At 38.7% G+C, this 25,864-nt stretch overlaps 1 protein-coding gene across 1 annotated transcript in view; it reads right to left on the reverse strand.

Moving 5' to 3' along the window:
• Positions 1-6,246: 6,246 nt before the first annotated feature.
• LOC5573480 (protein eiger) overlaps positions 6,247-25,864 on the reverse strand; it is a 56,426-nt gene continuing 36,808 nt past the window's right edge. The window contains exons 3-7 of the mRNA XM_001654580.2: positions 14,674-15,083; positions 14,376-14,547; positions 13,924-14,049; positions 6,839-7,093; positions 6,247-6,776 (exon numbers count right to left, since the gene is read on the reverse strand). Coding sequence (XP_001654630.1) covers positions 6,513-6,776; positions 6,839-7,093; positions 13,924-14,049; positions 14,376-14,547; positions 14,674-15,083 — 1,227 coding nt within the window. The 3' untranslated portion in view covers positions 6,247-6,512. The remainder of the gene's footprint in view (positions 6,777-6,838; positions 7,094-13,923; positions 14,050-14,375; positions 14,548-14,673; positions 15,084-25,864) is intronic.

Below are 25,864 nucleotides of genomic sequence, written 5' to 3' on the forward strand. Positions count from 1 at the left end.
TTATGCCAAACGGCCATTATGCCAAACGAACATTATGTCAAACGGCTATTATGCTAAACGACCATTATGCCAAACGACTTTATGCCAAACGGCTTTATGCCAAACGACCTTATGCCAAACGACTTTATGCCAAACGGGGTACAATCCCAATACTCATCGGTTCATTCTTCATGTCTAGTCATGAATAGGTCAACTTTAGACCGAAAATGATATTGTTCCATAGTTTTGTAGGTCAATGTATTTAGCCTATAAAATTCGAACAAAAATATTTTGAATCGTTTCCAATATCTAGACTCCACAATACTTTAGTTTAATAGACATCTTCTAACACATAATGCAGCTCACAATCCTCCGAACAAATCAAGCATTTCAGATGATTGATACATCGACTTTCGACGTTTTTGTGACTTGTCAAACTTGATGAAGAAGTTTAATCCCTTAAAACCCCACGAGTCCCTAACACCCCATTTTACGGTAATGAAAATGCAGCAAAACGAGATCATTTTGTACGAACAATAAATGCAGTCACTTGATTGATGTAGTTCATGAAAATTGTTCAAATAAATTGCAAATGTATCGTTTGAATAAAAATAGCTGAGATATAGAAATTGATTAATTTCTAACAAGTTTATTAATTTTTTAAATATCGACATAAAAGATGGCGCATTCGGTAGAGTCACACTATTAACCCGTATAGGCCTGAGTGAAAGCAAAAATACTTAAACGCTTACCACTCAGCGAATACTTAACGGATTCAAATAATTTTTTGCCAGTATACTGGCCCACATATCTAGTTTCTAGAAGTGGCCAGAGGAAGTCGGGAATACTCCTGTAGCCGAAGTTATTGCGGTGGGTTACTGGGTCAAGTTCGGGTGAAAAAAGGCGATAATGGGACATGCCAAGTTATCTTTATTTATTTCCAATGGCAATCATTTTAATTTGCATAAATCATAAAGATCTGATATTCAAAATTACCGTGCACCCCCGCTAATTTGAACGATACTTTATGCAAACCATCGGGGTTCATTTTTAATTTGAACATCTAGTCACCCTAGAAACGTTTTGTTTTGATTCTGCGTTCCGTTCCACAGCGTTCCATCTCACTTCACTCCGTTCCATTTGCTAAATGACGTTTGAACCATTTTTAATCTGAACGATGTGCAAATTAGCGGGGTACAGATTAAAAAGTGTTCAGATTAAATGTGGTCAAACCAACGGGGGTACACGGTATAAATTAATAGTTTTGTACCGTGTAGAGTGTAAAAGATGCGGCCACTCGGACTTGATGCCCTGAAGAATCGGCTCTAGATTTGTTAGGTACTAAATCGTTTAAAATCTCTTAAAGTATAGATCGAACATAACAGTTCACTAAAATGCGTTCCCATAAGCTTGACACAGATGTTAAGATACAAATTGTGCACTTTATCATAAATTTGAGGCATCCCGGAGACCCGAAAATGGTCATTTGTAAGATCAATCAAATGCAGTTGATATAATTATTCAATTTAATCGATTATCAGAAGGTTTACGCTGATGCGTTTTTCTTAAAACTACTTAATATAGTGGTCACATTATAGCCGATTCTGGAAATCTGTGACTTGAAATTTGCCTACCTCCAGGGATACAGAAGCACAGAACTCTTGTCACCCGACCTGACCCAGTGATTCACCGCAATAACTCCGGCCAGATGAACATTCCCATGATCCTTTTACCAATTTTAGAAATTAGATAGGTGTACCAGCATACTGACAAAAAATAATTGAAATCCGTTGAGTATTCGCTGAGCGGTGAGAGTTTTAGTATTTTTTCTTTCACTCAGACCTATACGGGTTAAGTAGAAATCGTATTGGAATGACAGTTTGAAGTTACATATTTGTTCAGATTAAATTGGAATTCTACAAGATGCAAATTCAAGTCAGATGAAATGGATGGCTTCATTCACAATTTTAATCATATTCAATTCCAACGAAAACTGCATATTTGTATAATTGGGTCCTAAAATGTTTAATGAATTCTTGTTTTTTATTGAATAATACGAAAGAGCATGTTCTTGTAACTACTATAGCAATTTTTCTAGCTCAAATACAACTTTAACATTTTTAAAATTTAATTTTAAAAATTGTTCCTAATATGAACCTTGACACTTTTGATCATGTTTGACGTTCACTTTGTCGACAAAAATGTTATAGGGCTTCTAGTTTTAACACTGGGGTTGTTCCTATCCGACATTTCGGAAGGGACACGGAAAACAAAATATACCCAAAAAATTGAGTTTAAACCAAGGGGTGTGACAAAATCTCAAAAACAATAAAAAATGTTTTATTGACTTTAACCAACGAAAATCATTTATAAATTGAGTAAACATGTGATTTTGGCCTAAACTTAAGCATTTGGTATCAAAATTGGGACAGGGCTTTACTACCCACACACTTAGAATAAAACACAGAATTCGGTGAAATAATCCACAGAGTCTGAACTGTAAAATACGCTCTTACGGATTTTTCTGTGAAACACTAATGTTTTTAACAGAACTGTCAAATATTTACAGAATATTCTGTAAAGGCAGAAAAAGTACAAAATTCTGTAAAATTTTCACATGCTGTTCGGTGAACATTGTTTGCACCGAAAATCTGTGAAATCAATTGTCCATTGTCAACCGCGGCTTGAATCAAAATTAGTGCTGTTTCAAGTGAAAAAATTAAATAGAATAAAAACCAAGTGACTATTTTAAAATAGAAAACGGGCATCTAAAATAAGTGATGCTGGTTGATAATTGTATAATAATTGTAAGGAATACTCTGTTTTAGAATCCCAATAAAATTAAGGTGCACATGTGTAAAAAAGGGAATAAAAATGTTTTATTTCGCAATCACCGTTAAGTGTTTTGTTTCAATCAATTCGTTTAACCCGTTCACATCATTCATTTTGTAAGTATATTTAGAATGCAGCAAGCGCTTTGAAATTATTGCAATAATAGCATGTTATCAAAAATCCGAAAGGAAACTTATTCCCTTTTCACAGAAGTTCTGTAAAATTACACAAATTCAATCGGTAAAATGCCAATAGCATAACAAAAAAATCACAGTAGATCTGTAAAAAATCATCGAACAGCTCAGTAGAACCTTCAAAAACAATCAACAATTCCACAGAAAATCTGTACAAAATCACCAAACTATTCGGTGCTTTTGACAGATGAAATTTTTCAAGATTTACAGATCGTTCGGCGAAGTAAAAAATCACCGAACGGATTACCGAACAATCTGCTGTTGAGAATTCGGTGAAATTATCTGTGATCAATTCTAAGTGTGCATAACTGCATAACAGTCACATTCGACAAAAGTAGGCATTGAGTAAATGGGATACCAAGTTTGCATTTTACTGCAGTATGGGAGGAAACTAAAATTTCAAAACATCATCAAGAATTCAAAAGAGCTTATTTAAGGCTAAAATTATATAAAACTCATATCGCATATTGGGTGAATAGTCAGAAAATATTTCTGATATAAATTTCGTTGCTACTACATTATGAGGCTCATGTATAAGCTCAATGTGACTGTTATGCTGTTACAATTGCCAATGTGACAAAACAACTTAGTATTTTTTTTCGAATTTTCTAGAACAATCTCACAGATTTTAGTAAGCTGATCGAAAGTATTTATCATTTGATGACTCTCCATGGTATTAACTCCAATTTATCAAAAATGTCGAATGTGACTGTTATGCAGTTATGGGCAGTTTAGGACCCTATTCAAAATTAACATCCTTGTATGATCTCTATTGGTCGCAACCAACGAGTTACTAATCGATCAAATTTTAGGCGCGATCATTTGTTTTGTTCTTTAAGTTTATACTCTTGAAATTTCTAAATATGGCTTGGTTTGGTGTAATTCATAGCGTATTTGAAAAAGTTGAGATATTTACAAATTTTCAAAACTGTCGTGGAGCACCTTCCAAGGCTTCTCGGAGCACGAAATGGCAACCGCTGTTTTGCAAAAGGCTAATGATATTTTCGAATTATGTCTAATGTTATTTTGTGATTTCCGGTAGAACGGTCAAAAAACTCCTCCAAACCTTTACCGAGTAGATTCATTCTTTGGACAGAAACGTGATTTGATCAATAAGTTCGGTATTGGATGCGACAAGGGTACCTTAAAAAAGATGTACAGGTCTAGTTTATATGTATTTTTATAAAATTATATTTAGCAGCAGATATCAAATTAATTGTATGTTATGGCATTATTTATTATTATTATTACATCGATAGTTTTTGAAATAAATATATTTTGAACAAAATCGAATGATGTACATGAAGTTAATTAGGAGTTTAACGGTATGTGAAAATATCTGTAATCAATCAACATTGTTGATTCAACAATGGTTCGAATTTCCAAAAATGCTAATATATTATCAATATTGCCATATGCTCATTTATACCAAATGGTTTTAGATCAGATTGAATGAAACTCCAAAAGAAATGCTTTTGAGCAGTAAATGGTGCGCAATAAACAAGGATCTGACGCGATTTTTGGGAATTCTATCTTGTAAGAAGCTTTTACCGGTGTCATACAGCAACAGATGAATCGGTGACGTCATAATGTTCCAATCAGGCGTTCGTATATTTTTTGAGCTAGAATGTGTGATAAAAACAGTCGCCTGGGTGAAAACTCTGTCTTATGAACTTCTACAATATTTAAAAGGGTTCCACTCTAGGCTCTCCATTTTTCATTTATCGAAAACAAGTTATTTGATTTTCATACAACGAAAAATTAATAGAAATGAACGACGTTGTATGACTATTTCTCTAATAGAAGTTATGATATATAAAATAAATGACATCCGGGGTTATGGAGTTAAATCAATTTTCAGATAGTAATTTATCTATTTTTTAAGGAATCTTGTGAAGGTATGAAAAATTATTGTTATACATAAAAATATTTACAAAATTGAAAACCCTAGCTTTGTTCTACAGAAAGCTTTCAATTTCCTGATGTCCATGGTGGGTTGTAAGAAATTAAACTGCCAGCTAGGTGGGCCGCGTATTCTTTTTTTTTTTCTATCTTTATTAACGAGATGTTTAGCCCTGGACTAGTTCGTCGCGTGACCAACGGAATTAATTTCCTTCCGAAGGAAGTCGTCACTATAACTTTTACGTTATAAGTGACTATCTCGGGAATGGGATTCGATCCCAGGTCCTCGATCCTCGTGTGTTCTAACCACTGCACCAGCCCCCCGCCCCCACCGCTTACACCTTGCTTGTCAAACCCTTCGCAAAAATAACTTCAACAAACTTTGCTGTGAATAATCAAAATCAAAATATAACGAGTACTGAATGTTTTACATTAATACCCTTTTAATTTAATACCCTCCGCAAAAAAAGATGCTGTGCATCATGAATACGGGCTACTTTAACATGTGTTAAACAAAAAGAATTGAAATATCAAGCGTATGCTAGAATAAGGGCCTAAGTCGCATGATCGATTTCTCTTCATCGATTCTCTCTTCTATGAATAAAGGTGACAAGATACGGGTTTGTTAACATTTTTTCACTTTAGGACGCAAGGCAGCGATACAATCTTGTGTCCTGAGGTGAAAAAATACTGACAAACCTGCTTTTTGTCACCTTTATTCGCAGAAGAGAGGATCGATGAAGAGAAATCGATCATGCGACTTACGTCCTTATTCTAGCACACGCTTGATATAACATTCTCAAATATCTTCTTCTTCTTCTTGACATTAACGTCCCCACTGGGACAGAGCCGACTACTCAGCATAGTGTTCTTATGAGCATTTCCACAGTTATTAACGGAGAGCTTTCGTTGTCTAAGTTGCCATTTTCGCATTCGTATATCGTGTGAGAGATTCGATCATACTCAATGACCATGGAAGTCAAGAAAATTTCCATTACGAAAAGATCCTGGACCGACCGGGAATCGAACCCAGACACCTTCAGCATGGCTTTGCTTTATAGCCGTGGACTCTAACCAGTCGGCTAAGGAAGGCCCCCTTGGATTTTTCATACCTTCCGCAAAAAAAAAAAAAAAATACTGCTGTGAACCCAACCCGATCTTGAAGCGTAAAACAATTGAACAAACAATGAAAAGTAACAATTAAACAATTTAGTTAATATTGTTCGATAATATTTACAAATCCACCGTTGCGACGTAGAGAGCAATGGTTGTTAAAAAAAACTTATCTATAATCTGTCTATAGTCACCTTTCTCAAGTTTCAACGACACAAACTCCATATTGAATGTTTCGGTATGATCATTACACAATTTATTAACCTTTTTGTTCATAAATATATCACGACAACATTGAGGGGCAATAATAACACATTCACAATACATTTTCCGTACATTTGTAGGTATTTGATAACAAGAAGGCACATAGAGAAGGGACGCAAAATGGATTAATCAGGGGTGTAGAACGTGCGAGACTTACTTCTACAGAATAAGAGCTTGAAATGTTTTATATGTACACAGGGAGAGAGATATTCAGTGATGACCTATCGGTTAAGTGTTAGCATGCGCCATCAAGGGTCGTCTGCCCAATTTGTACAGCCCGAAGAAGGTCTTCTCCTGGAAGGGCAAATGCACATGGTCCAAGTCCATGTCCCGGATTTCGATGTGCGAACCATGGTCCAAATCCGCCAACGTTGCCGTGTAGCATGTATTGGTCTTCTTTCCGGGTTGACCGTGAACGGAACAGGATGCGTGTCGCTTGCTGTTGACCATGATGCTGAATCCGTTGACCGGGTGTTGATCGGAGTAAGTTATCTGTAAAGGAAGGTTGACGTGAAAATCAGTTTAAACTCATAAACAATAACTGGTAAACTCACCTGAGCGTAGACAAAGTACAGTCCGGTGTCGTTGATGGTCAGCACTCCGTCGTGGGAGAGATGGAACACGTGTGAATTGAGTGCCTCCTGGTTGATGGGATCCACTGGGTGCCATTGCCACTGAACGTGATTTGTGGCTCGGAGATTCTGATAGCGCGAATGGGACTTGGCCAGATGAAGGGCAGTAACGCGAGCCGGAACTGATGATTTGCGCATCAAGCGGCCTACCTTTTGAACCGAGGGTTGTCGAGATTCCTGAAATTGGTGAAATGGTAAAACATATCTTAAATGTTAATAAATTTTCGAGCTAGTTAGTCGAATGTGTATATGGTCGGCGTTAAGTCAGAGTGGACCAAGTGACATTTTCCATATTTTGAGAAAAATGGGTTTAAAGTCTAACGCTCTGTAATTTTTGAACTCGTTTCAATTTTGGTTCAATATTGTAACACAGCTTTGTGTTACTTCCAAACAATATAAGGTGAAGTGATAATCATGAAAAATCATTATCCAAACCTCTGATAGAACGACTTTTTGATGGACTATGTGCACTTGGTCCACTCTGACTGTACTAAAGACCACCGTTCAGTGAGTTGGTTCACTCTGACTGAACAATTTCTAGGAAAATAACAATCATCTAATGCTTGCTTGGTCAAACTGGGTGCATATCTCAAAGATAAACAGATTATCAAGACCCTTCGACAACAGTATCGTAAATTCTTCAATAATCCATGAAGTCAATGCCGAAATCAGTGCCATTACGGTAGCTTGAAAATTAAGGTTCTACAGGGTCAGGGCATTGAAGACCAGGAATATTCAAAAATGCGTTCAGTCAGAGTGGACCAAGTGAAAATCTTGAGTACTGGCCAAAATATACTGGTCCAATAAATGGATTCTAGGGCATTCCATACATACACCATAGAACTGCCATAAACTTCTATCGGACTCTGAAATGTACTCAAGAAATGCAATAATCAACCAGTTTATTGCTTTTCAACACTTGGTCCGCTCTGTCTGCACAGAAATTGTTGTAATTTCTGATCACCCATCCAAATATGGTAAATGGTCAAAAATCAAAATCAAATGCATCGAATTAGGTAATATTTATAAATTTCTATTGATGGATAAGTAGAAGAATCATTCGATATCGGAAAATCTGACAAATTTCTTGAAATGTTTTCCATTTCCTCGCATTCATCAGCGCGCTGATCATTTTTGTTGTTTTGGTAATAAGCACTTGGTCCACTCTGACTGCACACTTTTATCGATTTTCATTGATCATCCAAAATAAATTTATAACATATCTCTCGCAGTTTACAGCATTCATCAAATCTGATCAAAGTGTAACGGAGGTAAGGTAATTTCGCATCTAATGAGAGAATAATCCAATTTTCCCAAGTTTTGTACTTGGTCCCCTCTGATTTAACGCCGACCATATGTAAATGGATTTAGCCATTACATTTGACGGTTCGGTTACATTTTTTTTTCTTCAACTTGATATGCACTTCAAATTTTATCCAATCGATCTATTTGACTAAAAATAACTTGCATAGAAAAAATAAAGTTGTTATTATCATTATTATTGAAGAGTTTTGGCACTTCTCAGCAGAAAATGCTGGAAACTTTCACCTACCCCGGGTAATCGGTATGCCAAAGGGGATGAGGCTCTGTGGATCTCATTCGTCGGTTTAACTTATCCTAATGAGTCTGTTGGATGAGCTTCTCAGTTGTAGTGATTCAGGAACCGTCTCACTATACTCCAGGTTCCAAGAACCCGCTTTTTGAATGCTGTGTAGGTCCTTCTTCAATTCCAGCTCGTTTCGGGACAATTCCGGTTGCTGAGAGGACTACCGAAACTATATGGATGTCCTCTTAGTGCCACATCTGCTTCAACAGCTTCGCCAAGTTGTGGTACTTCGCTATCTTGTTAGAGATCGTTGATTGAACATTGTGGTCCAGCGGTACAGCGATGTCGATGAGTGTGACTCGTTTTACCTTTTGTCGTAGACTACAATGTCGGGGCGGTTGGCACGGATGAGGACTTCCTTTATTATCTCTCGATCCCAGTACAGCTTTATTTAACTATTTTTCAGAACCGGGTCAGGCAGGTACTTGTAGTTGGGCACAAATTGGTTCACCAAGCACAATCTTGGCAGCTTCGTTGTGAGGTAGGCTGATCCAGCTAGTACTGAACAGCCGGCAACAACATGCTCGATAGTCTCTCCCCTACTGAATTGCACTTCCTACAGCGGTCCTCCACGTCTTCGTGCAATGTGTAGTGCCGATAGTTTTTCGTCGCGATTACCCGGTCCTGGATGGCTACCATGAAATCTTCTGTTTCTGAGAAGAGGTCACCCCGCACCAGCTACGTGTTTGACGCCACCTTATCCATGCGCTCGAGCTCCAGTTAATGGGGGTGCGTTCCATGCCACACCTTCTGTTTCCACGATGCGATCGACGGTTTTGATGTCGCAGTTCAACTGGTAATCTTCCTGCGCCAGATGCAGGGCGCTGAAACCGTGATCAGCTGTAAATTTTCTGGCGGTTCTGGCTGTCTACGATATATGCCCGCAGCTGCTGGATCTGGGAGACACATATAGCCTGGATATCGGTGACGCCTCTTCCTCCTGCTGCACGTGGCAGGGTGACTCTCTCAATGGACGATTTTGGGTGGCGTATTCGGTGCTTGGTGAACGCCACTCGTACTGCTCGTGCTATCGCCTCCAAGTCAGTCTTGGTCCACATTACCACCCCGAAGCTAAACGTCAACAGGGGCACAGCAAACGTGTTGATCAGATGATCCTTGTTGCTGGCACACAGAAAGCTCTTCACAATACAGTTGACACGAGACAAGAACTTTTCCTGCATCATCGTGATCATCGTGTGGCGAATACCTTTAAGTTGCAGGAATCCGAGATATTTATAAGTTTCGCCTTCTCCTCCTGCTCGTTGACGCGGAAACAGCTGGCGTCTATAACTTGGCCCCGACGTAGATGAATATACCGGCATTTGTCAATACCAAACTTCATCGGGATGTCGTTACTGCATGTCGTAACTAGCTGCAACAGCTGATGCAGCCTCTGCACTGATTCCGCAAATAGCTTCAGGTCATCCATATAGAAGGTGTGGGTAACTTTTGTACTCCTTTCCCAACTTTTCAGTTGGTAGCCTTTGGCTGCCTTTTTTGATGCATCTCATGGCTTTAAGGAACATAGTAAAACTATGACCATCTTTTGACTATTTATAATGTATTTTTGAAGCTTTGAAACATTGTTTTCATTATTTTGGTATTAGCTTGGTGTAAAAATATTGCCCCGATGTTACCCTTATGGTCCAATGTCACCCTGCACGATGGTAGTTTAGGAGAATTAGTTAGTGCTGTTATCTTTTTCTTTTTGGCATAACCTCCTCACTGGAACAGAGCCTGCTTCTTAGCTCAGTGTCCTTATGAGCACTTCCACAGTTATTAACTGAGAGCTTTCTTTGCCATTTTCGCATTCGTATATCGTGAGGCAGGTACGATGATACTCTATGCCCAGGGAAGTCAAGGAAATTTCCATTACGAAAAGATCCTGGACCGACCGGGAATCGAATCCAGATGCCTTCAGCATGGCTTTGCTTTGTAGCCGCGGACTCGAACCACTCGGCTAAGGAAGGCCCAAGTTGTGCTGTTATATGTCTTGCTTTTTAAGTGTTTGCCACCAGTTTTGAATGACTTGGACTAACACATATTTGTGTTTCATTGTTTTTTTGTTTAAAAAAGACCCTACAAAACCCCTCAAAAACGTATAACAATATAATGAATATAGGTTATTCTGCAAGGATCACGTTTTTTGAGGCTTCTGTCATCAGAATAACACAAAGAATTACTAATGTGAACCCTATTGACAGAGGTACATATGGTACCGTGTAATTGGCTAAATTTCTTGAACTATAATTCTGGCCAGTAGTCGTTTGAACTGTAGTCGTTTGGCACGGTAAATGGCTGGGCATGGCGTACCATTGGTACCTCGCGTACCTGAAGGAATAAAATAGATCCCTTTGTGCCGTCCTTAGCCTCTTGCCCAGCAATTCCTATTGGAAACTCGGTACGTGGAATTGCAAATCTCTCAACTTCATCGGAAGCACACGCATACTCTCCGATGTACTGAGGATCCCCGTTTTCGACATCGCTGCAGGAGGTGTGCTGGACAGGTTCGATGGTGCGAACGTTTAGAGGTAATCATACCATCTACCAGAGCTGCGGCAGAACACGTGAGTTGGGAACAGCTTTTATAGTGATGCAAAGGCGCGTGATCGGGTGGTGGCCGATCAACGAAAGAATGTGCAAGTTAAGAATCAAAGGCCGATTCTTTAACTTTAGCATAATTAACGTGCCTAGCCCACACTCCGGAAGCACTGATGATGACAAGGACGCATTTTACGCGTAGCTCGAACGCGAGTACGACCGCTGCCCAAGCCACGACGTCTAGATCATCATAGGAGATTTGAACGCTCAGATTGGCCAGGAGGAGGAGTTCAGACCGACGATTGGAAAGTTCAGCGCCCACCGGCTGGCAAACGAGAACGGCCTACAACTGATAGATTTTGCCGCCTCCAAGAACATGGCCATTCGTAGGACCTATTTCCAGCACAGCCTCCCGTATCGGTACACCTGGAAATCACCTCAGCAGCCAGAATCGCAAATCGATCACATTTTGATCGATGGACGGCACTTCTCCGACATAACCGACGTCAGAACCTATCGTGGCGCTAACATTGACTCCGACCACTACCTGGTGATGGCAAAACTACGCCCAAAACTATCCGTTATCAATGATGTACGGTACCGACGCCCGCCCCGGTACAATCTCGAGCGGCTGAAACAAACGCCAATGCGTACGCGCAGCATCTTGAGACAGCGTTGCCGGATGAGGGCGAGCTCGATAGGGCCCCTCTAGAGGACTGCTGGAGGACAATCAAAGCAAGATGGGCCCGGACAGGTTGGCCGCTTGTCTGCATCGGCTGATAGTCAAAATCTGGGAAACGGAATAGCTACCGGAGGAGTGGAAGCAAGGCGTTATATGCCCTATCTACAAAAAGGGCGACAAACTGGAGTGTGAAAATTATCGTGCAATCACCATCCTGAACGCCGCCTACAAAGTGTTCTCCCAGGTTCTCTTCCGTCGTCTATCACCTATAGCAAACGAGTTCGTGGGAAGTTATCAAGCAGGTTTCATCGACGGCCGCTCGACAACGGACCAGATCTTTTCCGTGCGGCAAGTCCTCCAGAAATGCTGCGAGTACCAGGTCCCTATGCACCATCTGTTCATCGATTTCAAGGCGGCATACGACAGTATCGACCGCGTAGAGCTATGGAAGATCATGGACGAGCTCACATGATTGATTAGAGCAACGATGGACGGTGTATAAAACTGCGTGAAGATCTTGGGCGAACACTCCAGTTCGTTCGAGTTTCGACGGGGACTACGACAGGGCGATGGACTTTCGTGCCTGTTGTTCAATATTGCGCTTGAAGGTGTCATGTGGAGAGCCGGACTTAACAGTCGAGGCACGATTTTCACGAGATTCGGTCAATTTGTTTGCTTCGCGGACGACATGGATATTATTGTGAGAAAATTTGAAACGGTGGCAGATTTGTTCACCCGCCTTAAACGCGAAGCAACAAGAGTCGGGCTAATGGTCAATGCGTCGAAAACAAAGTACATGCTGGTAGGCGAAACTGAGCGAGACAGGGCCCGCCTAAGAAGCAATGTCACGATAGACGGGGATACCTTCGAGGTGGTGGACGAGTTCGTCTACCTCGGATCCTTGTTGACGACTGACAACAACGTTAGTCGGGAAATACGAAGTCGCATCATCAACGGAAGTCGTGCCTACTATGGGCTCCAGAAGAAACTGCGGTCAAGAAAGCTTCACCCCCGCACCAAATGTACGATGTACAAAACGCTCATAAGACCGGTAGTCTTCTATGGGCATGAGGCGTGGACTATGCTTGAGGAGGACTTGCAAGCTCTTGGGGTTTTCGAACGCCGAGTGCTAAGGACGATCTTCGGCGGCGTACAGGAGAACGGCGTGTGGCGGCGAAGGATGAACCACGAGCTCGCTCAACTCTAGAGCGAACCCAGTATCGTGAAGGTAGCTAAAGCTGGAAGGATACGCTGGGCAGAGCATGTTGCAAGAATGCCGGACAACAACCCTGTAAAGATGGTGTTCGCAACGAATCCGGTCGGAACAAGAAGGCGTGGGGCGCAGCGAGCTAGGTGGATTGACCAATTGCACCAGGACCTGCAGAGCGTGGGTCGCAGTCGAGGATGGAGAGAAGCGGCCATGAACCGAGTAAATTGGCGAAATGTTGTTGTCGAGGTTTTATCAAACTAATTGATGTAAAACCAAATAAATAAATAAATAATCGTTTGAACTAAAATGGTATCTTAGGTGCTGTTATGTTTCTTATACCAAGGAACAAACATTTCAATGTGTATTGTATCAACTTTGAGTTATACTCAGACTTTAAAAGCATTTACTTATGATATTTCATTTGCACCATGTGTACCTCTGAGTCTTGCTTAGTCGAGTGGTTAGAGTCCGCGGCTACAATGCAAAGCCATGCTGAAGGCTTCTGGGTTCGATTCCCGGTCGGGCCAGGATCTTTTCGTGATGGAAATTTCCTTAACTTCCCTGGGCATAGAAGTATCATCATAGCTACAACACGATATACGAATGCGAAAAATGGCAACTTTGGTGAGAAGCAGACTCTGTCCCAGTAAAGACGTAATGCCAAGAAAATGAAGAATGCAGAAACTATGCTGATCAGCCATGTCATTACTGATTACTTCATAATTGTGAAACAAATTAGCTGAACATTTATCCTATTGGTCATCACCAGTAAGCAAGCAGTTTGATTGATTTTCAACGCAAACTATTGCCAGATTCTCCCGTCTTGTGCACTTGAAAATTTGAGATGTGGCTTCGTTCGTTTTATAATCACCTTAACTCATCATCGTATAAATAAAAGCGTACAAATTTCTATAACGGCCTGCTTTACCTTAAATTGGACAGAACGAGATAACTCATCCCAAACTTACCATAAAGGTACCCGGATTTTTAATAACCTTCTGGAATTTGTTGTGCTCCCCGTTGTTGGTCATCATCACGCGACTGCGCCTGTCATGGGTCGGTCCCGGTGGTTTCGTGGTGTAATCTGGTCCTACCTGTGTTAAAAAGAAGACAATTTTATTGTAAATTGATCGATGTTGAGTCAGCCCAAACTTTTTTTTTTTGTGATTTCAGGAAAACATACTGTAATCACTCGGAACAACAAAATATTTGAATTATATTTTGTAATATTGGAATTTATCTATTTGATCGACTATCTTTATCAATTTAGCATAGGAAAGGTCAGATATAATGAAGTTCTAGACTTATCATCTTATAAGGCCAAAATATCATCTAGTCGTCAGACTGAACTCCGACCAATTTTAATCCACTCCAGTTGGTAGAACAATCTTAAAGCCAAATTGAACCTTACAGCACGTACCAGATTCGATGATTTGGGACTTCCAACGAACTTGTCACTTCGATAGGAAGTGGAAGGGGGTGCGTATGGTGTGGTCGTGAAAGACGGCTGGTGGTTCCTCCGGGTTTCGGCATTTATGCGATGTCTGCCGGATACAACAGAAGCAGCACTACCGGAGGCTAACTGATGATGTCTGTAATTTGTAAGCTAGGTTAGACGAAAGTGGTTCTCAAAAAGGAATAAATAGTACAGCTTGTGGAGATTATTTTCTATTAAAATAAATACCCAATTTAATACTCATATTTATAGCATGCTTTACCTATCTGTTTCATCATCCCACTTGTATTTAAGCTGCGGAGGTGGAGTGGCCGTTTCCTCAGGCCTTTGTCGCATCTGCTGATATTGCGGTTCACTTTGGTGAAGCTGTTGCTGATGTCGGAACTGCTGGTGATGTCGGCTTCTGTTCTGATGGCGATGTCGGTTCATGTAGGATTCTTCCAGTATCGGCACCCCCTGATAGGTCATTCCACTTATGGAGCGAGCTTTCCGCTTTCCGTCGACCGCATTGGATGTGCTTTGGACTCTTATTTCCGTTTCCATGTCATCGATGGGGAAACCATCCGGAATGCCGAAATCGCTGGCGCTGCCCTCTTCAATGTCACTCTCACGCTCATCGCCCAACTCTTCCCCGTATTCGTCCGAGGTGGAGTGTATTTCGTTGGAGTCGTACTGAATTAAGAAAAGAAAAAATATGTGAAATTGTAAAGTAATCCCTAGTAAATGTACGAGCTTCAATTAGCTATTGAAAAAGACAAAGGAAGGCGTTTTGAATGCTATTTAATGGTATGACTCATAAACGCATGCGAAGAACTTCACTGCCCATGACTATATGGTAAATTGCCAATTGTTGCTCGGTTATAGAAGCAGCGTCAGTTATTTGGCTATATTGAACAGAAAGAATCCATAAAATTTTACTGAATTTCAATAAAAACCTGCAAATTTTTAGGGCAATCAGATGTCCCATAGATTTGTGTGATTTTATATTGATGTGATTGATTTGATTTTCCCATATTGGGTATGTAACCCAATTATTAGTCCAATTATTGCACACATTTTTATTTTTTCAAACACTTCATGATCCAATACAAGCCAATTTTATGCCTCTCTCTCTCCTGCACTCTTTTTTTTCTAAAGTTTTCGTCTCAACTGAGATAGATCCTGTTTATCAGGTTAGTATTTCACGGTTGTTAACTAAGAAGTTGTTTACAAATCAACAACTTTTGCATATGTAAAATCCTTCGTGGACGAACACCATTTGATTTTAGGATTTCAAAGTGTTGTAATCTATGAAAGTAAATTAATTGAGATCTAGATTTTTGCTTAACCCCAACCAAATACATCGAAAATATTTCCTACCGGTTGCAGTTTTCCAGTTCTCTTGTTGAAAGAAAACTAATACACACATGTCAACCGTTTACACCCACTCTCTCTCTCTCCGGCACCAAGTCCAAGATCACCCAACGTCCACTGCATTCGAAGGCAAATTTATACATCCGGCAATTTTCTCCCGATATATCACATGTCAAAATCGTTGAACCACCGCCACTGGCCTGTTGCGCCATAACGCTATAACGGTACCGGTCGATCTATTTTCGGACGTTTAATAATATCCTCCCATGCATCCACGCGTAATATTTTTACACTCAAAACAATCCATAAATCGTCGAGCCAATTAAACATGTGACGACATGGTCACTTCTCAAATTTTTAATATGACGATGAACTTTGGACACCGTGTCTATTTTTTGTTTTGTTTCCAGGGTGTTTTATTTATTTGTTTATTTATCAAAACAAAAAAAAAACTAAAATCACTAGTAAGGCGAGCAAATACCATAACATGTTTCTTATATTGTCAATAATCAGAAGCGAAGTGCAGTGTTAAAGATCAATTAGTAGTTTTTTTCTGTTAAACATACTCTAATAATCCCTTCCATAAATTTAATAAAATAGTGTAGTTTCTAAAATTTCATCAACATCGTGTTGAAACGTGTTCGTGAAAAAATAATCAAAATAGGAAGCATTCAATTCTTGACACTTCTGATTCATTTCAACAGGAGTGGTTCTAATTTAAGTACTCCTAATTATAATCAATCCTCGAGCTATTTAGTAGAATACCTATAAGTAGATGAAAAAAAAACGAATTTAGTACTACTGGGTATCCCCGTTGGTTTGACCACATTTAATCTGAACACTTTTTAATCTGTACCCCGCTAATTTGCACATCGTTCAGATTAAAAATGGTTCAAACGTCATTTAGCTCATGGATCGGAGTGAAGTGAGATGGAACGCTGTGGAACGGAACGCAGAATCAAAACAAAACAGTAAAAGAGGTAACCAGAAAAACGTTTCTAGGGTGACTAGATGTTCAAATTAAAAATGAACCCCGATGGTTTGCAAGAGGTACCGTTCAAATTAGCGGGGGTGCACGGTATACCATCGAGTCTAGTACACGACACTGAAGACGGCCTTACAGTTGAGGTCGAAATATGCGTATCTGTCAAAGGATACAAACTCTAGTGGAATTAAATGGTATAGTACTAAATTCGTTTTTTTCATCTACTTACTCCTAATTGCAAAATATGAAGCAATTCGACCGAGAAAAACCCCTCATGATAAAATGAATCATGGAAGTGCCCAAGTAGTACTATACCTTATATAAGAATCAATTCTAGTAGCACTTACCCTACTAACTTACTTTATGATCAACGTCATAACTTTTTCAATTTATACAGCAACCCTACAAAACCCAATCCATCAACCGACATCCATCAACGTGCGACACACCGAGCCAATTATAACAGTACTATTTGTCTCAATTAGCCATCCCAGTAGTGCCATAACAACAACAACAAACAATCGTCATATAAGTAAGAGATGATCTTCGTTCATCTTGCTTACAAACCCCCGTGGCCGATGCCTGTTATTGTTGTTATACAAACATCGGTTAAAAGCCAATCTCGATGGCGCTAAACATCGTAGGTGGCGATATTCGAATCTCAAATGGGGAAAAATAAAAAAAAGGAAACACATCATAGTAAGCCATAGCGCTCGGTTTCACACATGTTTTGTCCGTACCTAAGACAAGACGTATCAGGTAATAGTGCAAAAATGAAATCAATTGCCTGTCAAAAAAGACCACTCCTCATTGGTCGTTTTGGCGAAGGCCTTCTTTCACATCGTTAGGTTGAATTGCAACAGGGCACTTTGTTGCTAGTAATGCCGTGTTGCTAGTTCATAAATTAGGGTTTCCATCAAAAGTTTGAACATTTTGCATTGGATCTTTTTGTTTCAAATCTTTTAAAAAAAATAATGTCCAGTTTACCGCAAGTGCTCCTACAATGCTAAAATAAATAAAAAATAATAATTGAAAGCAAAATAATGGTATTTGTTTCAATTACCTCTAAAAATATCGCCGATTTCAATAATAAACCTGATTTTTCTATTGATTCTATTGTATTGAATGAATGAAGCGTACAAAAAACTAACAAATTATGAGCCTTGATATTTAAATTTGTTCAGAAGATTTGCTTAAAAAGGGTACTGGTAGCACTGGCTTTTGCATCGTCAAGGTTATCGACTGAGAAACAACGGGGCAGTCTTAGTTGAGCTGTCACGTCCTATCCTAGGTTCGTACATGGAAAAGGTAAAGTCACATTCTTAGAGGAATTTCAGTGTTATTTTCACGTTTATTCAAACTCAAATTTAAAAATGTTCGGGAGTGTGAATGGGTCAACATCGAATATTCCCAAGGTGGTTTGTTGGATAATTCCGGCAATTTTAAATGAAATTCTATTTCATAAATAAAAATACGTACAAAGATAATGAATTTGAAAATGTTTAAGGAATATTTGAAATGCCTGTTTCACTAACCTGGAAATGTATTAAAATTGATCCATTCTTATCCCTTCGAGGGAGTGATATAGAATCAAAGGATTATCATCATAAGAAAAGAAACGTCTTGTACTCAGGGTGGATATATCGTTCAGATTGGGAATTTTGATAGTTAAACCGAAGTATACGATTTGGCAGATAAATTTATGTTATTCTTACAATGCATGTGGAGAATTAAAATTTCGAATTTCATAATCAAACTTCTATGCCAACAGCCAACCACTGTCCACTTCACTTTTTTTTTCTAGAAGTTCACTTATAGAGAGAAGTACCATCAAATTTGAAATAGCGAATAAAATGGGGTAAAAGATTGTTTTTGAGATTTCGAGCTCAACTCGAAACAAATGTTTTGAAAGTGTTGGTTGTTCGAATGATACCAAAGTAAGAAACTATGGTTACAACATAAGATTTTAGTGGCTTTAAATAATTCAGAAACATGAAATGGCGTATGCTACACGTTTATTACTTCCTGATAACGGAGTGGTTTTCAATCAAGTATTTATTGAAATTGTGTTCTTTGTCTCGATTTCTCCTTATCTCGGTGGTTCCTTCAATATCGAGAAATAGAGAGTTGACTGTATTTCCCGTAAAAAGTTGAGAAATGCTTAAAATGTACATATCATAAATAAAAAAGCTGTAAGATTTTAGAAACTTAGCTAAATACGCTTGATCAAGCGGAAGGTTATTAAAATATCAAGTTTTATATTAGTTTGTAAAATAATACTATGTTCTGAAACAATCCAATCCCCTCATTTGGGGAAAATTTACGATCATAGTATAGTGTGTTTGATTATTCAAATAGCACTTCAAAGATGATATGTTCATATACTACTTCCAGCAAAATTTAGCCATTTTGAACCTACTCAATGCACAGTGGGGAAAAAAGGTAACACACCGACGAAGAATTATGTATCTTCTGAACGTAACGAGCAATCCTTGAGAAAATACCTGTATCTTATGTAAAAACGTCTAAGGAATTGAGTGAAAGTGGCTCTGACGGCCGCACGGATTGTTATCATGTCCATTTCATCAAATTTTTCATATGTTTTATCATATTACACACAAGGAAACCTCATAAACCTTATTGACATAACGTTTTCTAAGCAATAAATAAAAGCCTAAAGAAGGAAGTGCATGGATTAAAATTTACCATACCGGTACCAAGCTCGTTTTACCCGAAGTCTCTAATTTATCAGGTTTTCGATAAGATTTCTCATATTATATGCAGGGAAACCGCTTATGAGCTATTTAAATAACAGACTGTTATCTGAGTAAGTGAGCGAAGAATTTAAGCTAACCACACGGATCGTTATCATCCTCATTTCACCCAAATTCCTCATTTTATTAGTTTTTATTTCACACGATATCATACTAACACAGGGAACCCGGTTATTAACTCTTGACATAACGTTTTCTAAGCAATAATAGCCTAGAGGAGGGAATGCATGAATTAAAACTGACCGCACGGATGAATATCAAGCTCATTTTACTCGGATTACCCAGATTACCCAGGGAAACTGTTTTTATGAGCCACTAAAATAATATTTTCTTAGCGATAACAGTATGGTTATGTGAGTGAAGGTGTTGAAACTGCCCGCACGGATCGTTATCATGCCCATTTCACTCAAATTCCATATTATATTAGGTTTTTCATATGCATTATACTTATCAGGTTGTATATCCAGAAAACCGTTTATTAGCTATTGACGTAATGTTTTCTAAGCAATAATAGTCTAAAGGAAAGAGTGCATGGATTTAAACTGGCCACACTTATCGGCAACATGATATATACCACATTATACGCAGGGTAAACCGTTTTTTTAGCTATTTACTAGAGATGGTCGGGACTCGGGTTTTCAAACCCGAGGGTCGGGTTCGGGTTTGAAAATTTGAAATTTTTCGGGTTCGGGTTCGGGTCGGGTTTGTAGGCTACAAAATTATCGGGTACGGGTTGGGTTCGGGCTTACAAAAAGTCGGGTTTGAGTCGGGTTTAGGTCGGGTTTGGTGAGAATTTCGAACAGAGTAACAACCTAAAAGCTTCCCTATGCATCAGAAATTCACCATCTTTTCAAACACGGGTTTTATTCGGGTTTTTCTTACAAACATTTTTCGGGTCGGGTTCGGGTTTACACAGCAAAAATTTTTCGGGTTCGGGTCGGGTCCGGGTTTGCTTTTCAATTATTGTCTCGGGTTCGGGTCGGGTCCGGGTTTGAAGAAATAAAATAAGTCGGGTACGGGTCGGGTTCGGGTTTGAAAAATGTGAAACCCGACCATCTCTACTATTAACATAACGTTTGTAGCATAATATTTGTAGCTCGTATCGGGGAACTACATACATGATAAGTAATAATATGCATTAGTAACAATACTTATCTTTTCACAATAAGCTCTTCAAAAAACCTGCCTCGTGCTGAAAAACTCATAAACTACTCCACCAGAGACTACCCATAGTAAAATGTTCTTCATAAATTCCTCCGATAAAATCTTTACAGGAATTTCTCCAAAAATTCTTTCAGGAACTTTTCCAGGAATTCTCCAAGGGATTGACCCAACACTAATCTCTGGAGAAATTTCTGAATGAATTCCTAGAGAATTACCTGGACAAATCCTTGGAGTAATTCATGTAGCGATTTTCCTGGAAATATCTATAGAAAAAATTCTGGGGGATTCCTTTTGGGAAATCCCTTGAGGAATCCCATATTTAATTTTTTGTAAAATTCCTGGAATAGCTGATTGGAAAATTTCTGGTAGAATCCCTGGAGAAATCTCTGAAGAAATCTCTGGAATGATTCCCGCAGGAATCTCGAGAGGACAACCTGAAGATAATTCTGCATGTATCTTTGCACAAATTCCTGGAGAAAGCATTGGACAAATATCTGGAGTAATACCTGATTAAAATTACTAGAGTGAGAAACCTATCAAAGAATCACTGTAAAGATTTTGCTGAATGAATCCTTAGAGAAATTCTTGTAGAGACTTTTCGGAAGAAATCATGAAACAATCCTGGAGAAATCCCAAGTGGAGGAATACATGTAGAAATTTTCTTAATGTAATCCCTGAAGTAATTTTTAGGAGAATTTCTGAAAAAATTCCTCGAAGAGTTCATGGGTAAACTCTGGAAAAATTTTTTGAGTAATATCTGAAAAATCTTGGAGTAATTCATGTAGCGAGTTTCCTGGAGGTATTTCTAGGGGAAATCTTGTAGGAAGCTCTTGAGGAATCCTTTGAAGAATTCGTGATGTACATTTTTTTAGAATCCATGGGGAATTTCTGGCAGAATCTCTGGAGCAATTACACCAGGAATCTTTGAAAAACTCTCCGGAAAAATGCCCGTACTTCGACAGGACTACCAGAGGATAACCCTGCATGAAGAAATCATCGTTGGAGAAATTTTCCTTATGCAACACTTGAAGGAGTTTCTTGCGAAAGCCTTGAAGACATCTCTGAAGGAATCCCTGTAGATATATTCCTGAATAGGGCCCAGATAGCCGTAGCGGTAAACGCGCAGCTATTCAGCATGACCATGCTGAGGGTCGTGGGTTTGAATCCCGCTGGTCGAGGATCTTTTCGTAAAGGAAATTTTCTCGATTCCCAGGACATAGAGTATCTTCGTACCTGCCACACGATATACATATGCAAAAATGGTCAATCGGCAAAGAAAGCTCTCAGTTAATAACTGTGGAAGTGCTCATAAGAACACTAATCTGAGAAGCAGGCTTTGTCCCAGTTGGGACGTAACGCCAGAAAGAAGAAGAATATATTCCTGAATAAATCGTTGGTGATATCTCTGGAAGAATGTCTGAAGGAATATCAGAAGATATTACTTGGTGAATCCCTGAAGAAATCTCTGGAGGAATACCTGGAGCAATTTCTGGAAGAATTCCTTGAAAAACTCCTGAAGGAACCTTTGGAGAAACTGCTGGAGGAATCTCTGTAAATATTTTAAATGGGGAATCTATGAAGGAATCACTGGAGGCATTCCTGCATGAACTCTTTGTGAAATCGCTGTAAATAAATCTCTAGAGGAATCCCTGTATTTTCAGCAGGAATACCTGGAATCCTTGGAGGAATACCTGGCAGAATGGTTTGAGGTACTCATAAAGCTCTATCGGAACCGGTAAAAAAAAGTTGCTATCACAAGCTCTTCCTGGAAGAGTCCCTGGTGGAAACCCCAGAAAAATCACTGTGGGATTACTATTAAGAATAACTTAAAAAAAGAGAATCTCACTAGAAATTCCTACTCTGATACTTTGGAAGAAATTTTCGAAGGAATTTTTGGGTTTTTTTTCGGTTAAGTCCCAAAATTACGTTTGCCGTCAAAAGTTTAAATTCGTCAGTGATAGAACGACTGACGAATGATGCCGATATTATAAACTTTTCATAATTTGACCGTTTCGGAAACGATCGATACACTCATGCACGCGATATACTCATGCAAAAAATGGCCAATCGACAAAGCAAGCCCACAGTAAACAACTGTAGAAGTTCTCATAAGAACACCAAGCAGATATGCAGGCTCTGCTCGGATTGGGATGTAACGCCAGAAACAAGAATTGATTGGTTGACTCTTTATTATGGAGGAATTCAGCCCGAGGCTGCTTCATCCCCGCAAGAGAAACGAGAAGATGATTTTTATGTTTGGTACCTATGTGGCATGGTGTCCATTTAGATCTGGATGAAAAATCAATGATGAGCTGTCACATGCTGGAACTATATGAAGGTCTGAAAATGTTCACATCATATCCTACTAGAACCGGTTCCGAATCAAATTGTTTGTCTTCTTGATGCTCTTGTAAATCAAAATGAGAAAATATAAAATTTGAACCACATGCCTATGAACTTCTGAATATCATACAGGGTGTCCGCAAATTATCCGTACAAACTTTGAAGACATGGCTCTATACAATCAAGCATAATAAATTAAATATTCTTGCATGGTTTTAAACATTGGCTTATTATATTCTTAAGAAGTAAGTTTGACACATTTCCGATTTCAAATAATTGCACAACCAACCCAAATGTATTGAGGTATCTTAAAGGGCGCTGATTTCCGAGCTTTATGACGGAAGAGAAATATGCATACAACTCACTGGATTTGAACCGTGCAATTTTCTATTTCCAGTCTAACTTGATACCACTAACCTGTAGATTACTTCAAATAATAATAGGACATTTGGATTCATCTCTTCAAGGTTTTAGGGATAACACATCTCCAGTATGACTAGCGGCCCTCAGGAAAAACGTCTCCGAAAAATTTAAATTTGCCTACCTCCGTAACAAGCAATTATTTCGAAATTTTTTAAAGTTGTATTTTGTGTTAACATATAGATATATTATATAAGGTGCATGAACATTGATTTTTCATTGTTTTCAATGCGAGATCATCTTTCCAATATTTTGCTGTTCGGATAATTTGCGGACACCCTGTATGTACCAGTTCCTCCTGAAAAAGGTTCCAGGTGCTCTTGTGTCCAGAATTGCTTTATTTACCAGAGATGTCCAAAGTATTATTTTTTTTTTCGGTCCAAAAATACATTTTGATAGTGTTTCAAAGTCATGGGTCATTTTTGATCATTAATGCATAATGTGTGTCTTTCTCTTAATGCGTTAGGAAGGTTAACAGCTAAACAATTAAACATCTCTTTATCAATTAGAGAACAAGTATACCAATTAGACATATTAAAAAATAAGTTCAGAACAAGATTCCCTACACACTTTATCAGCTGATGTTCGACAGTATTGGAGAGGCATTTCTAAAATTCCTGATTGATTTACGATCCTCGTTCTTGGTCATGGCCAGCTGCCGAGTCTGGAGCGCGGGTGTATGGATCTAGCGCGTTATCATATTTATTCGAATGCAACGCGTTTTGAGGAATTTGATTGAGGAATTTAATATTTCGTCTTCGGTATTTTCGTGCGATGACTTTTTTCGCCTAGGGGCGCGAGGAAAGAATTGCGTCACGCTGGGAAAATCGACGGCCAAGTTCATTATCTCTATTCTCGCAGATGTCACGTCTTGATGACGATGGCTTCATCTCCACATTAGAGTGTAATAACGGCTCGATTTCGCTCAACTCGAATGATGGTATTCAAAATGGATCCAATTGAGTCGTGCAATTTGTGTTCTGGATTTTTTTTTGCTATTAGGTAAGTCAAGCGAACTTTGACATTGAATCTTTCTCGGTAGAATTGTACGTCTTTGGAATGAGAAATCAGTTTTCTAGTTGTATCGCTGTTCCTGTAAACTAAATCAAACCCGACGAGAATAAACAGAAGCAATAAGAAAGCGTAAATAACGTTCAGATTGACTCAGTTACAGACTGTAGGTCGTATGGTGCTTGGTGTTTTCCAGCTCTACACAGCTAAAAAAATGTTGTAAATTTAAGTTTATTTTCATGCACATATTTGGAGCATCAAAATCAACCTAAATTTCAACGACCAATCCATTATTTTTAAATCGATTTCACTTTAAATTTACACGATCATGTAATATTCAAGCATCTTTAGTTGAAAATTAAATGTATATTCATTTAAGTTTACATGATGCTGTAACAACACATGAATTTGATTGATTTTTACAGTAGATTGCATTTTACACTACATTGAAATCTAAATATTTTTTTCTGTGTACCTATTCACAAATACAGGTCGGACTCGATTATCCGGGATTCGATTGTCCGGAATTTTAGACTCGATTATCCAGAGTTTGTTTTTTTTTTTGATATTCTTGTTTTACAGTTTTTATGCACAAATTTAAGATAATTTGGTATTCCAATATACAACATGAATGGTTTTGCAGTTTTGGACGTAGATATGAAAAAAAGAGGTTTGAAAAAGGGTTTTTTGGTGTATGCTTGTCATTTTTTTTTCTCTTCACAAGACACCTAATGTTCCTAGAAATAATTTCTGGCTACGCCACTGCTTCATATAAATAGAACAACAAAAAAAAGATAATATTAAAGTTCTTTTATCGTAGATTTTCATTTTTCTTTTAGTGATTCGATTATCCGGAGTGAAAAAAAAATTATAGTCCGGATAATCGAGTGCTACCTGTACCTCTCAATGGCTTTGGTTGAAATCGGGGAGACCTGTGTAAATAAGTTTGAACACCCAAGAACAAGGGCGTAGCCAGAATTTACGTTAAGCCCCCTTGCCCCTTTATGAGGACTTCAAAGTCATACTCGTTGTTTTTCCAACAAAATGTAAATTTTTGGAACCTCCACATACTTTTTGAACAACGGTAATAAACCTTCTTTATATTTCCATTACAGAGGCTATAATGCGACTTAATTTAATTGTTCGACTAGGTTAAGGATTCATTCAATATTAATGGACAAATTCTAAGAAAGTTTATAACAGGTGGCAGTCCTATTGAATGGCGATTTGACCTCTGCCAGTTAGAGGATTCTTTCAGATTTCTTCTAGAAAATTTAGAATCTTCTAATAAAATTTATTTCTTTTGACTAGTTTTTCGAAGTATATGAGAAAAGATTCCTTCATGAACTATGTCAAAGATTTTTCCATATACTTGACGAAGTATTTGTTACACGAAATATTCT

This window comes from Aedes aegypti, chromosome 2 (assembly GCF_002204515.2).
Source record: "Aedes aegypti strain LVP_AGWG chromosome 2, AaegL5.0 Primary Assembly, whole genome shotgun sequence".
NCBI classification, from domain to species: domain Eukaryota; kingdom Metazoa; phylum Arthropoda; class Insecta; order Diptera; family Culicidae; genus Aedes; species Aedes aegypti.